Raw genomic sequence first — 15,072 nt, forward strand, 5'->3', positions numbered from 1 at the left:
AAAAAAAATCCATTCCATTTTTTCTGGATCACCCGGCTTCACTTCAAAAAGCCTTGGAGAGCTTTCATAAATGAGGCCCCATATCTTAACCTAGGTTATGTATGTATTTTAAATAAAATGTAGAGTTGAAACTTGTAACAGCATTTATTCAATACATAAAACTTGTAGGGACCAATGCATCTGAAGTTAACATTAAAACTTATGTGACTACCTCATTTTCCTGCCCCAAATATGTTGTAAAAAACTCTTTGTATTTCAAACATTTTTATTGTTTTTTCAAAGTATCTTGTTTTCACTGACCTAAATCCATGCATAACTTTTCCAGGTCTGCACTTAAAAGTCGCAATATTACTTAAAATCCTATTCATTTCCATGCAATTAGTAAACGACTGTGGCGGATTAGGTCTACACAAACTGGGATCACCAGGAATATAATTACTACAACTTGGCAGGGTGTACCTATTTCCTATATCTTCATGTTACAGGCAGTTTATGCTTTATATGATTTTTTGCGGTGCTAAAACACCATAGGCTTACTACGAAAAGGTGGCTGTTTGTGACACTATATCAGTTAATATTTAATTTTAGTCTCTACAGTAAATAGCTGGTTTATGTGGGGATAATGGGGCATTTAGCATCTGAAAATATAGGCTAATGTCTTATGCTAAGGAGATTACTGCAAGGAGGCTGAGATTCACAAGGCCAGCTGGAAGGCGTCATTCTCTGTGAAGAGCAAGCTGAGACACTACAAACACGGAACTCAATGAACACAAGGGTAGAGTACCATAAATGTGTTTTTTTTATCCTGTGTGTAATATGTATTTATCTGTGTTGTTCATGGCAAAAGTCATATTTTAGTTTTCATTCTCAATCAACCAGAATTGAGAAAATGAAAGGTAAAATGTCTTACATAAGGAATGTTTTATTCACTTACCTGATTTCAATCTCTCCCAGAAAATATTAGATACAATCTGTAATCTTAAATCTGGCTGATTTTTTTTTTTGGGTGTATATTGGCGCAGTGTCCTGAATGTGAGTATGTGATAAGTAATGTGCATTTTCTAGGGCACATTTTTTAATGATTCACTTCATACTCCAGATCTCATGGTATATTTACTGATGAAACACAAAATGTTCAACAGAATGTGAATATTAAATCTGAAACCATCCGATATTAAATGCTTGTGTAAATGGCAAAAAAAAAAACAGATTATGTACTGAGCTTAATTTTGTTACTAATCCATCTTCAGTCACCTTACAAGCAGCTAAAATGGGAAAAATAGGCAGTTTGCTTTAGAGAATCTGCAGTGTTAAAGCCTTTGCCTTACAACTTATTTACAAACTATTCACATCTTTTTGTCTCATCACATATCGGACTATTGAATTATGTTCTAGCTTTGTTTAGGAAAAAACTGTTTTAGTGTTTTCAGTTTAAACTAAGGAACCTGATAAATATAATGGTTAACTTTCTAAAAGGTAAAGTTATCTGCTTTTATATAGGACCATTCCATCCTTTGGTAAACCTTAGGTTGGCATTTGTGTTGTTATGTTGTTATGAACTGGTTTGTTATATAGGAAATATTCAAAAAGGGCAAAAACTTAATTTGTTCATGTTAAAATTAAATTTTTTGTCATGTTTCAATGAAAACATAATGTTACATACACACATAATGTAATTGGCTTGTTGCACAAAATTAAAATCACTATATTACATACAATGCAATTATATCTATTAATAACCCCTTATGTATCTACAATATGTCTTAGCAACAAAGTTCAGCTGATTTTAAGCTTCGGGAGGATACTCTTACAACTAAAAAAGACATTACAAATGTCACTGGTGGGGTTTTGTTTTAACAATTGAGGAAATATGCAATGTTGCAATGTGTCTGTTGTACAAAAAGAGCAAATGATGCAAACATGATAATGCTCCCTTGTCATCTTTTCTTTAGTGTTTACAAGTATCACAAACAAAAACGGAACTTTTTGGGCACAGAATTCTTTAAAATAACTGAAAATATACCTTTTATTTTAAGAGGTTTAAAACATAAGTTAAAAGTTAACAACTAAGCTACATATCAGTAAAACAAGAACAATTTCACATCATAGCAAGGTCTCAAATGGGATTTTTTTTACTTTGGGTGGATCCTAGAGTATTGTTGTCAACCTTGTCCAAGAAGTGGTATGTAAGAAATTCCTATTTGAAAGGATATACTAATGTTATAAAAAAGGGGAAATGAAATGTAGAAGAAAAGTCCAAAAAATGCCATTTGAGTTATATGAGACCTTGCTATGATGTGAAATTATTCTTGTTTTTACTTATATGTAGCCTAATTGTTAACTTTTAACTTATGTTTTAAACCTCTTATTATTTTAAGAGGTTATGGGATTTTTTGGACTTTTCTTCTACATTTCATTTACCCTTATTTTATAACATTAGTATATCCTTTCAAATAGGAATTTCTTACATACCACTTCTTGGACAAGGTTGACAACAATGCTCTAGGATCCACCCAAAGTAAAAAAAATCCCATTTGAGACCTTGCTATGATGTGAAATTATTCTTGTTTTACTTATATGTAGCTGTATTGTTAACTTTTTACTTATGTATATTTTTTTCGTTAGTGTTGACATTTTGATGTAAGGATTTGAAGGTATATTGGTTACCTCCCAAATAGGATTACCACTGCCCAAGTCAGATCTCAAGAAATCCTGGAGTGATTGACTGGCAAGGACATTGATGATCTTAATGGAACCAGGTAAATGCCATATTTTGGAGCTTGCTGTTAATATTAATACTCTAATACTAATGACGCACCAGCTTTTCAGCACATATTGCATTGCAAGGTCCTACATTTTAGAAGATACGTGGACAAAAAATGTATTCATAATATGCACTGCGAGGACAGTGGAAATGTGTAAAAGGTGTGGATGAAGACAAAAATGTCTCATAACTTAAGCCAAGAATGTTGGCAAATTGTCAGTCAGTTGAAAAACTAGTTTAGAAAAGGCAGTTCAGCCTACTCTAGTCTTTATCAGTATTTATTCACATATTTTACAACTTTACTGCATTCTTTGCATATTTTATTTGAGTAGATGTGTTCTTATGATGTGTGATGCCAACACAGAAAGAACACAATAATTTTATGCATTCTATGCCTTGTCTGCTGACATATCAAATCCTATATAAACTGTCAATATTGATCAGTTCTTGGTCTTTAGTATTTCTCTTTGTTTTGTATTGTGTATAGCTTATTTTTAGGTATTTGGTATAGGGAATGTGACCTGGTTAAAGGGGTGGGACTTTGTGTGCTGAATCTAATAGTAGGGTGCGGGGTTTTAAAGGAATTGCAAGAAAACCAGTTCACAGGTGATGTTGGCAATCAGGTTGATCAAGCCCCGTACAGGTATCAGATAAATATCATATGATTGTCGCTGGAAAACATCGCTTGTGATCACTGCCAGTGACAGATGAATAAGTGAGCGCTGTACACACAGCACCATTCTGTTCCATGGAAAGGGGAGGCGAGTGGACAGCAAGCAGCACTCTGATCAGGAATGGCCATTGTGCATGTCTTTAATCAATCTTGCCATTAAAGATTGATGGACGACATCAGTGGACCGATGTACACATGTCAGATTTTCTCCCGAGACAAGCATGACCACTCTTCTTGGGTGCCAATCTTCTGACATGTGTCCTGACCCCAGCAGCCTGTTCAATAGGCTATTCTGCTTTGCATTGTAGACCATTAGACCTGCATTGTATATGTAAAATGTTAAAGGCCTGGTCACAACTCATGGTAATGTGCTGGCTGCTGGGGAAGTGAGGGGTGTAGGAAGTAAATTTATTATTTATATAACTCCTTAGCAGTGTGGGGTTTAGCATTCTGGCACAGTGGCTCACGAAAAATTGAAAAATATTGTCTTTTCACTATACTAATGCTAGATTTTAGCTCAAGAAGAACTATCTCTTCCGGAGATGTAAATCTAGAATCTTTATGTGACTCCAGGATCTTTATTTTATTCATGTGGCTATTTTAAATCTAATTTACCTTGACATAGGGGAAGATTCAGATATTTCATTTTTCTGGTTTAAATTGTCATTTTTCTAGGTTATTTTTAAAAACATGAAAACCCTTTTGACAGCTTTCTTTACCATTCTCAGATTTTTATGTCAACCACATGTTCTCATACATTTACAATTTTTCTTGCAGCTATTTAGTGATAGAGAGCTGACTTATTAGACCAGTTTAACACTCCTCATATTTTTTTTTTTGCAGGCCTTTGCCACAATTCAGGCGATGAGTTCCGGAGAAGAGCCCCGTCCATCTTATTCCAATACCAGGGAGCGCATTGTTAGGGTTGTACCTCCTCATTTAATTTGTTCCCTTACATGTGGGGGTCGTGAGTGCCGATATGAGGGGCCTGAATGCTGGTCTGTGGAACAACAAGCAATTCCAGGACTGTACTCTTCCTGGTGAGACACTGTAGATTTTGTGAGTTCTTAAGAAACAATGGGCGGAGATGGTGATCCAGCAAACCTGGAATGCGTCTGGTCTAGGTTGAAAAACACCATGCTGGATCACTAAGGTCAACTGATGAAAGAGTATCTTCCCCAGCCTTGGAGAACTTTAATAAATCAGGCCCAGTGTTCCATGTGTAAGGGGGGTAGGTTGAACTAGTACTGGCAATGGGAAACCTTGCACAAAACAGGAACATCCAGGAACAGACCATGCTCATTTTTCCTTATTTTTTATTCCACAAAGCAGTCTCAAAGCAGAAGGACTTTGTCCAGTGAGTCCATAGAAAAGAACAAAATATCTGCTCCCCCCCCCATAGGTGCTTGTAAACAATGCCATCAACTTACAAGATTTCACAGATAAAACTGCAGGCAATGGAACAGGTAAACTATGGCTACTACACCATGCTGTCCTGTGCAACTATGCCTATGAAGGGAAGAAAGGAGAGCATCAGATTTGCTATACAGGAGGCAAAGAGGCTGGTAGGCATGCAGGGACAGAAATGGCACCCCCAACCACTAAGTGGTGCCTTATGCAGGGTCCCTCATATTTAAAAGCTCCAGCAGTTGAAAAAGTCAAGCTTTTTTGATCGGGGTCTGGTACAGAAGTACCCCTTGCATTACTCTCATGGGGGCCCTGGCCCTAAGTGAGTCACTTTTATTGCATATGCCTAGAAATGCCCCTGATCATTCAACATGTGGGGAAAACAAAAAGTTTGTTCTTTTCAAATCGAACACAAACACTGGAGCCCTACATCATGTAAAGGTCAAAATCATTGTAGTGCATATACCCAGTCCTAAATCCTGCCAGCCGGTGCCACACACCTGTGATGTTTAATACACGACTTCCTGCAGTAACATTTTACATACTCACATTTACAATGTTTTCATACACAAAGAAACAGCAACAGAAATTCAGGGCCCATGCATTTCATTTTTTTTTTTTTTTGGCTCTATGTCTTTCCTTCCAGACCCCACTAAATGTAACACAATTCTGAGAAATATGACTTTATTTACTACTTTTGTCACTGCTGCACATTGTTATAGTAAATATTGGATTTCCAAGAAACCTTTGGCAAAGGTACTGGAGTGGTCTGTCTTCCCATTGGTTGGTGGATGTCAGAGGCAGGACACATTGAGGGATTTAATCTTCCTAGTGGGAACACAGACAGCAATAAAAACTGACAGGGGCTAACCTTTCTCTACCTATTAAACAAACAAATGATTAGTAAATGTGAATTGTATATGTACATGAATATTTCAATATTTTGAACTCTCATGTTTGGTCAGCAGATGGCATGCTTAGATTATTTATTTGTATTTTCCACACTGTCCCTGTCCGATTTGTTTAAAACAGAAGAATCAGAAACTAGTGACTTGTCCTCCTTCAATGTTTCGCTTGTCTGAATTAAATAGTAGTATAGTATATAGAGTTGTAAAATTAACAAATTCATTTTACTCTAAAAATAAATATGTATTGTGGAATTGAAATGGATTCAATAATTTTTAGAAAACTTTATATAACTAAAACATACAAAAAAAAAACAAAAACCTCCCTTTCCCGAAAAACACAAATTTACAGTTTGCATTAACTGATCATCACCAATACAAATACATCAAAAATAGCCATACAATGAACTGTAAACAAAAATATCAGTGATAAATAGTCTTAATCAAAGAAAATAAATAAAAAAATACAAAACAAAAAAAATTAAATAATAATAAAAACAGTAAACTATTTTATTTAACTAATAATAAAATAGTAGATTTCTCAAGTTTAACAACTTAAATAGTCAACAAAACACTGTCAATGCAATGCGGAAGATAGTTGTCTATACAAGGACACCACACTTGTTCAAATCTAGCCATGGTGTCTGACTTTATTGCTCTCATTTTTTTCATTACACAGACACCACAACATGGTTTCATATGACCTGTGAGACTGTAGGAGTGGATGACCAAACCTTTGTCAGCACCATTTTTGCTGCTGTAAAGAGTCCTACTACGTAAAAGATTAAGTAGTCCCTCCGCTGTTTTTTTGGGAAAAGAGCGGCCTATTACTGTGTATGCTAATTGGTATATACCTATCCAATATCGCCTAATCCTAGGGCAATTCCACCATAGATGCAGTAAAGTACCATGTGTGGATCATCCCTAGATCTGATTATCAGATAAATTAGGAGACATTATATGCAGACGGTGAGGCACCATGTACCAGCACATCAGCAACTTGTAGTTAGTTTCAATAGCAGATGCATTTACACTACAATGTGCCATTGTCTTCAAAAATTTCCATTCCTCCTGTTCTAGATTAATGTCTAAATCAACTTCCCATTTCTGGCATATGGCAAAGATAGAAGCTGTTGTTTGGACAATAGGCAATCATATAAAATAGAGACTAATTTCTTTGCATATGGTTCCTTGAGAAATATTCAGAGTTGGGGACTTTAAACTCCTTCCTAAAGTAGTCAAAAGTTCTAATGCGATTCATGGACATAAAATGATATCATTTGTTTAGGGCATTCTTTATCCACCAACTGAAGGTAAACTTATAAATATCAATGCCTGGAGCAAAATGTGGATTACCCACTATTGTAGAGAGAGGTGCTTGTAAAGATAGTAGACTTCCTGAATACTTTATAGAATCCCATATGCATAAGGAATGAAGCACCACTGGATTATGCAAGGTGGTCTAACCTTTGCTGGTATCCACAATGTAGTTGCAATAGATACTGGTACAATAGCATAGGCTTCTACTGATACACACAATGGTGATTTGTGGCCAACATGAATTATTGTCAGTGGAGCCAACTGTGCAGAAGATAATAGTTAGCCACATTAGGAACAGAAAGTCCACCCCTGTGTCTAGGCTGAAACAAAACCCTTTTTCTGATTCTCGAACGTTTATCCTAAAAAAAAAGTCAAAATCTGTCTTTGTAATATACAGATTATATGTGGCAATACAATTGGTAACATTCGCAAAGGGTACAGCAGTTTTGGGAGCCATGTTATCTCAATGGCCACTATGCGACCGAGCCAAGATATAAGGTGAACACGCCAAGATTCTAACAAAAAACTCAGGTGTCTCAAAGTTATTGTATACACTATTCGAAGGGTTTTCACTTGAAATGTGGATGGCATGTTAATATTTCTATGTGTTTACTTTCTATATGTGTGGTGTTAGGATTACAGATGAAATTCTGGCTATGAGCCGCCCATCCACTCGGCTAATACAGGAGTACAAAATCACTGAGCAATTTCACAGGTAAGGAGCGTAACATAGATATAATCTATATAATAGATTAAGAATAAACATGAGTTTCGGGTTTGATCTCACTGTGGGTTTGATTTGAATTTCCACCATTTGATGATTGCTATTTTTTGCAAAGTTATGTGGAAGTTCTTTAAAAATCTTTAAAAAAAAGAAACATTTTTTTCCACCTAAGCAAGATATACTAACCTAAATCTATCATCAAGGTTTCTAGACAGAGTTATTTTCAGGTGTGGGGGACCACTTATTTAGAAACCGAAGGTGCCTCTTTTCCCCCTTGTATTAATGTCTTCACCTGCAAACTCTTTTCTAAATTCTGATCTTGTCACGGGACAGCCATGCGGAAGTGTCCATATCTTGTAGGTAATGACACGGGACATTTAAAAAGGGCATTTAGTCATTTTTAATGCCAGTGATTAGTTTTAGGGGAGTGGGAGGTGTTCTATTTACCTAAGATCAGCTTTAAAGATTCTCTTTACTAAATGTTCTTAGGCCTTCAGGGTACTTTCCCATTGCAGTGAATAATCTATGACTAAATGTTTAGTAACTTTGCTTAGGGTGGAATAGTCTTAGGGTGTTTTCTTTTCTGAGTAAATGTCCTTAAAATACTAGGAACCTTCACTCAGAAGAGAATATAGCCTTGATATATTCAATCCTTTTAGCAGAAGATGCTTTCGGTTAGGTGTTTATCTGGAACATCAGGTTAATGATCAAATATTGTATATATTGAATTGTAATGAAATACTTTATGTGTGTGTACCCATGTACCAGTGTGCTGGGCAGAGGGGTTTGTGAAATACAACATCCCCAAAGCACAGATGTTAATGTAAGATATGTTCTCTCCCTTATATCCTACATGCAGCACTGTGTTCTACTCATGTAGTGGGGTGGCCAGCACCCCATGATGCAGGAGTGTCAGAGGTAGAGGTGCGGACCCCACTGACAGGAGTGGCCCTATTAATTGTGGTTTTGGTGCTGGTCACTTAAATTGCTTTACCCAAAATTCTCAAGCATGTTGGATAAGCCTAGAAGTGATAAATGCTGAGGAATACAGGGGGGCAAGGCCAGTGTGACCCGATCTGATGAGGCAGGAGTAGCTGAGCATGTGAGCTGCAGCCAGATTGTGTGGTCCCCTTCAGTCTATATGGCGTTTGGGCAGCCGTCGGCTGCAATAGCACGAGACAAGACTCAGCTACTGTGATCAGGTGTATTCTGTTAGCTGTCACTGTCCTAGAGTTCTAGTGGGGTGGCCGATTACTGTGCGAGCGTTTGTGCAATCCACCGTGTGCATTCAATCGTGGGAGACACATGACGAGCTTGAAGACTTAAAAAAAATATATACAGCTGACATTTGCTATTTGAACTGAGTGCAGTTTGCCAAGTGTTTCAGGCAAACCTTAGACGCCACCTAGTGTCCATTGTTGGAAACTGTTATCCCCTTTGTATTTTACATTTCCCTATTGCATTCACCTTGTTTGTAACATCCAATACCTCAGAACCTGTAACCGTAAGCTTGTTTATATTGCAAAATAGTCAGTAAAGTGCATTTTATATTCCCTTTGTCTGTTTGTTCCACCGACCTTACCTTGCCTTTACACTCACCCAACGCAGATAATAAGCAACAATGCCTTTGTATGTGTGCTGTCTATGCACTGCAGTGGAGACTAAAATTGAATGCAAATTTTGCTCTATACTTTGATAGATTTGGGATACGCTCAGTTGTCAATGCACAGATTCCCTTGGAACATGGCTACTGTGGAGACCCCCTTGATCCTCAGAGTGGCTTTTCATACAGACCCCAGGATTTTATGGATTCTGGCAGTAAGCGGTTTTCTGTACAATATTAAAATATATGTTTGTGCTGGCTGTTTGATATAGTCATGCACTACTATGCAGAACATGCACACTATAGCTCCTGGACTTGATTTATTAAAATTTTCCAAGACTAGATAAAATAGACTATCATGGGATAATCTCAATGTTTCAGCAAATCTGGAATGGATCTGATCCAGAATTGAAAACATTCACCAAAATTTGTTGGAGTGGTCAGCCACTAACATAAGAAGGGTCTTTGGCATCAAAGTAATGTTGAGCTGCTGCAGGTTATCTAAATGATCAACAACTTTAGTGCAACTCAGAACCAGAGGACAAAGTAATCTGTTTAGTTAAAGCTAACAGGTCAATTTATTTTCATTTTCACATTCCTACACATTCTATCCCCAATGCTTTGATGGTTACTAAACACAAAATGTTGTCAATAGGGCGTAAACACAATTGTCACAAAAGCTTAAATTTCAAGCATCCTTAATTAAAGGCTCCAATGTAAGTCAGACTTTGGTATATATTACACTTTAGCAGTCTCATATGTTACCTTTGTGCTTTAGAATTTATAAGACAGTAAAAGTGATCAACTAAAAACTTTTTTTTTTTTTTGTAAATGTTAACTAGAAGTTACCGAAGTAAACTTGGGGTCTATTTTTAAAGCAGCGAATATGACATTCAAAACACATTGTTTGGTAGAAAATGTTCCAGCTGCATTTATTTTTAAAGAGAGTAAATCTCCACCAAGGAATATGTGCAAATTTACTGCATTATAAGTAGGCCCCTGGACTTCCATCAATATTCTTTCAAGCAATTATGTAGTTTTGTTATTTTTTATTATTATTATTTTATTTTTTATTATTGCCATATCATTTTCACCTCGACTGTGCTTCCATGTTATTCCTTTCAGTCTGCTTCTATAACTTTGGTCTTCCTGATTTTGGAGTAGCTCCTGTGCCCAGAATTCTGGATGCAGTGAAAGTCATTGCATTTGCTTTGAGAGAGGGGAGAGTTGCTGTGCACTGTCATGCAGGACTTGGACGAACAGGTAAATAAAAACAAGCTGTACTTCTTTCTAAACAGCTGTAAAAAAAAGTCTTATTTTTTTAGATTAAGCGGTACTATATCTAAAATAAACTTTTTTTTTATTATTTAATTCTATTTGACAATGATGGTTATTGCTATATTTTTTTCATTGAACTTTTCATTTGAACTATTCATTGATATTTTGCCTTGCACCTTTTTCAGGGTCGTGAGTGCCCTCTACTAATGATGGTGACCTGCATTTACTTGGAAATATCAGGAAGCAGTCAGAACAGTTTTTGGGTATTCTTTTATAGGGTTAGGTTCCATCAAGTTGTTTAACTGATGTCTTTTTTTTTTTTTAATAACAGTTTGTCAGAGTTCTTTGCTATTATGTAATACATATATATGAGTTATTTCTACTTGAGTGCATTGGAACATAGAGCAGATCAGTGAATAATATTGAGTATATATTCTCTATTAAACAACTAGACATCTGTTTCTAGCCATAACACAGCTTTGTCACCTTACTACTGTAATGATCCACTGTTGGTTACTGTGACAGCTCATCTTTTGCTTTCTCTCCAGGTGTCCTCATTGCTTGTTACTTGATCTATGCATGTCGCATAAGTGCTGCAGATTCCATTCGTTTTGTGCGACTCCGTCGCCCAGGATCTATACAGACAGGATCTCAGGTGTCTCTGGTGTGTGATTTTGCATTGTTCCTAAGTTCCCAATGGCCAGTCTTTCCACAGGCACCTCTTGGATACTCATCTTTTAATCTAGCCCAGTACCTGGCTCAGCAACGTAACCTTCTCCATGGCCAGGAAGCTCGAGCCTTGCGTTATCTTCCAAAGCCAGTCATAGTCATATGTCGAAGACTGGCACAGTTGGCAGGGGGTAGGAGAGCAAGAGGACCATGGGTGGAATTGGAGAGAGAGGCTGCAAACAGGCTTCTCCGCCAGGTCATTGTCAGAGCAGCAAATGACCGTCACTGTAAGAAGATGCCCACACCAAATTGTGAGACTGAAGACAATGAACAGGAAAGGACAGGAAAGAAGAGAAGAGGCTTCCTACAGAGTCAGATTAGTTGTGACACTGGAATACTGCAACTGCTACTCATGGGTGGCACATCAGTAAGTGATTATGGTGGAGGTATGCCACTGTGCAACACCTTAGCTAAAACTGAAGCCCCTTCTGAACCTGCTATATACTGTATATAAATACCTGTTGATTTTGCCGGAAAGCATGTAAGCTGATAACCACATGTGCTTTTTACCTGTGCACAAATAGAAATTATGGAGATGAGGAGGAGAAAATAAAAAGTCTGCGTTTTTGAAACGAAGTAGTCAGGGATGGCACCACAAGTTTAGGAATTCAGAGCCGTTTCATCATTTCAAAAGAGAAAAGTTGGGGTGTGTTATGGCGCATCAGGTATTTTTCTGTAACTACAGTGTATATGAAGGGATAACACATGGGAATACATGCATGTGTTGCAAATATGTAGTATATTTTTTAATAATATTATTACACAGTATTTATATAGTGACAACATATTACACAGTGCTTTACAAAGTCCATAGTCATATCACTAACTGTCCATCAATGGGTCTCACAATCTAATGTCCCTACCTCAGTCATATGTTAATGTCTCTTGTTAATGTACATTCATCTTTTTAATACAGTCTAAGGTCAATTTTGGGGGGGAAACCAAATACGCTAACTACATGTTTTTAGAATGTGGGAGGAAACCGGAGTACCCAGAGGAAACCCACGCAAACACGGGGAGAACCTACAATCTCCATACAGATAGTGTCCTGGCCAAGATTTGAACTTAGGACCTAGCGCTACCAAACCCAAAGTGCTAACCTCTGAGCCACCGTGCTGCCAATATTTATTCCTTGATGAACGTTTTATGGTATTTGTATGTTCATATTGTATGTGATGTATTGTTTGTATTTTTCTTAGGTAGACATGGCAAGCAATGGGCTTAGACAACTTGATCTATCCAAAACAGCCACTTTTACCGGAGATAATAATGTCCCTGGGGAGATGCAGAAAGGAACCAATATCAATACGCCACTTGTGAGTCCCTATACAATGAAAATATATTCAAATGTTTATAGGAGAAAGTTACAAATATAAAATATAATGGTATTTACATCTGTAAACAGTCCAGGATGGCTTAGCAAGGGGAAGTAGTGCTGTAGAATACTTACACCGAGAGTTTATTTTTCTTTGATCCTGTTAAGCTATATCTGCACAACTGCAGGTAAAAGAAAGGTAGGCAGGGTGGAAAGTCTAAATAGAAGAATTATGAGGTGTAATGCTAGTGTTAAACAGCCATATTCTCTTTCTCTGCATGCTATGCTTCCCCACAGTTTGATTATATCTCTTTACATTGAGTAGACAATATTCATATATATGGTGTTATAAGGATATTTTAACCTAAAAAACAAAATGTAATATATCACAGTTTTCCAGTATTTAAATGTGGTGGTTTTATTATATTTAAATATAGCAGATACCAGTGGATATTGTCAGAATTGCAATGTCCTTTTCATGTTATGTGAGCCTAAAAGAAAAGAGATAATAATCTTTCTTGTGTAACCTGCTAGTTCCAGCAGTCCAACATGTAGTAGAGATGAAAAAAGGAAGATGTCTAATATAAGTCACATCCATGGTTGCTACCATAGATACAGTGAACAAGTGAGTGTAGATCCAAATGGACAGGAAATGTGTTATTCACCAAATGACCAGTCAAAAATAAGGAAAAAAAAAAAAAAAAAATAACAATGATGCAACTATACCATACTTACTAGACTAAGGTCGAAAAAGCTGCAATGTATTCATTGTATGTACTTTATCTGAATTTTAAAGGTGTAAGTGAGATGTAGTTGATTATTTTTATGCAAATAGCCAGCCACCCTAAATAGTTTATTTTTATACTTCTAGCCATGTTATGTAACAAATGTTTGGGGCTATCCAATGTTTGTGAACTTTACACTATTTTTTCTAAACACACATTTGCTACTTCTAGAAATGGATGAGTGATCATTGTTCGGTGCTAGAAGCCATGTCTGTAGAATAAATTGATTTATTGTATTCGTTTCCATGTCATGGTGACTAATATTCCTGGCCTTTTGCAGACAGACAACATTATTGAACCATGTCAGCCGGTTACTCCACACCATGTTTTGTGCATTGCAGAGGCCCTGGCAGAACTTCAAGCTCCAGAATCGGTGATACATCAAAGTGTGCAGCAATTACAGGTATGGCAACTCATTTAGTTGTCCAATAGACTAGAACATGCTTTAATCCTTTGACAATTACCCAAATCAAAGTTATCTGGGTAATTGAATACTCTCCAAGCATTTTACTTTCTGGGCAGTAGTAAAAACTACATCTTGATAAAACAAAGACAGGTATAAATAATATTTTAGTTTTGAGTTTTTACCCATGCATACCTTTATATGTTAATATTTGACATCTTTAAAAGGATATGGGTTAAAGAAGGATACACATGTTGTTGTATGATTATAATTATGGCAGCTTGCAGGTGTTGTCAAATGTAAGTCTCCAATGTAAGTACTAGTGGTAATATTTGCATGTAATATTTACTTGGGTTAGAACGGCCATTTTACCTCTAAGGAACCCTTGAAAGGTCCTTGAGAACCCACACTAAAACCAGTTTTTTTTAAAATTAGTGATATTTCTTATTAATAATAAAAAATTCATGTCCAATGGAAATAATGCCCCCTACATTGGTAGCTAGCATTCTGTGTTTTAAAGACACCTAAAATATAATTAGAGTCATGCAGTTGGCTATGCCAAGTGGTGTTGGCCAGAGATCTAAGCAGGTATTATGAAATGGGAGGTCAATCAGCCACAGTTAAGGAACCTGGTTGAGAACTACTGGGTTAGAAAATAACGTATGTATTAATTCACAGTATTTAGGGATAACAAACACTGCTTGTCCACTGTCTCTTCTTTCTTGTGCTTTGAGAGCTGTCATTACAGGTCCAAGTCTTTGTAACCACTGTGCTTTCTGCAGATTGCGCCAAAACAATGGACAATAGGTGTGCAAAATAAAGTTACATGCTCCACTTCACACATCTGTTTATTTCAATAACTTCACTTGCAAAAAGTCAAAATGATGTATATGTTACAGTGCAATGTGTGTAATCACTGGAAATCTCAAACTCATACATGCATTGGTCAATATATGAGTTTAAGCTACAGTGCAGAAAACTCCACATCCAAGAATTCCTTTTGCATTTTGTTTTTTCACATTAGGTTGTCTGAAAATACATGTAATGTCGAGATGGACATGGCCTGGCTATACGCTGCCTGCTTCTATCTTTTTATGATCCCAAATAACTGCAGAAGTACATGGAAGCACAGAAATCATTAATTATGACTCCTAGCTAGTGTTGGT

At 36.7% G+C, this 15,072-nt stretch overlaps 1 protein-coding gene across 4 annotated transcripts in view; it reads left to right on the top strand.

Moving 5' to 3' along the window:
• The first annotated feature begins 687 nt into the window (after positions 1-687).
• The window catches only part of LOC140324254 (protein tyrosine phosphatase domain-containing protein 1-like), a 25,394-nt gene continuing 11,009 nt past the window's right edge, over positions 688-15,072 (top strand). For 2 of the 4 annotated variants that reach the window (XM_072401987.1, XM_072401985.1), the window contains exons 1-9: positions 688-775; positions 2,626-2,759; positions 4,281-4,477; positions 7,704-7,784; positions 9,493-9,611; positions 10,522-10,659; positions 11,223-11,770; positions 12,603-12,719; positions 13,784-13,906. In XM_072401987.1, the coding sequence (XP_072258088.1) occupies positions 4,302-4,477; positions 7,704-7,784; positions 9,493-9,611; positions 10,522-10,659; positions 11,223-11,770; positions 12,603-12,719; positions 13,784-13,906 (1,302 nt within the window). In that variant the 5' untranslated portion in view covers positions 688-775; positions 2,626-2,759; positions 4,281-4,301. Of the gene's footprint in view, positions 776-2,625; positions 2,760-4,280; positions 4,904-7,703; positions 7,785-9,492; positions 9,612-10,521; positions 10,660-11,222; positions 11,771-12,602; positions 12,720-13,783; positions 13,907-15,072 lie in introns of those variants that run through there. The other 2 variants (XM_072401986.1, XM_072401988.1) reach the window with 2 other exon arrangements.

Source organism: Pyxicephalus adspersus, chromosome 2 (assembly GCF_032062135.1).
Source record: "Pyxicephalus adspersus chromosome 2, UCB_Pads_2.0, whole genome shotgun sequence".
NCBI lineage: Eukaryota > Metazoa > Chordata > Amphibia > Anura > Pyxicephalidae > Pyxicephalus > Pyxicephalus adspersus.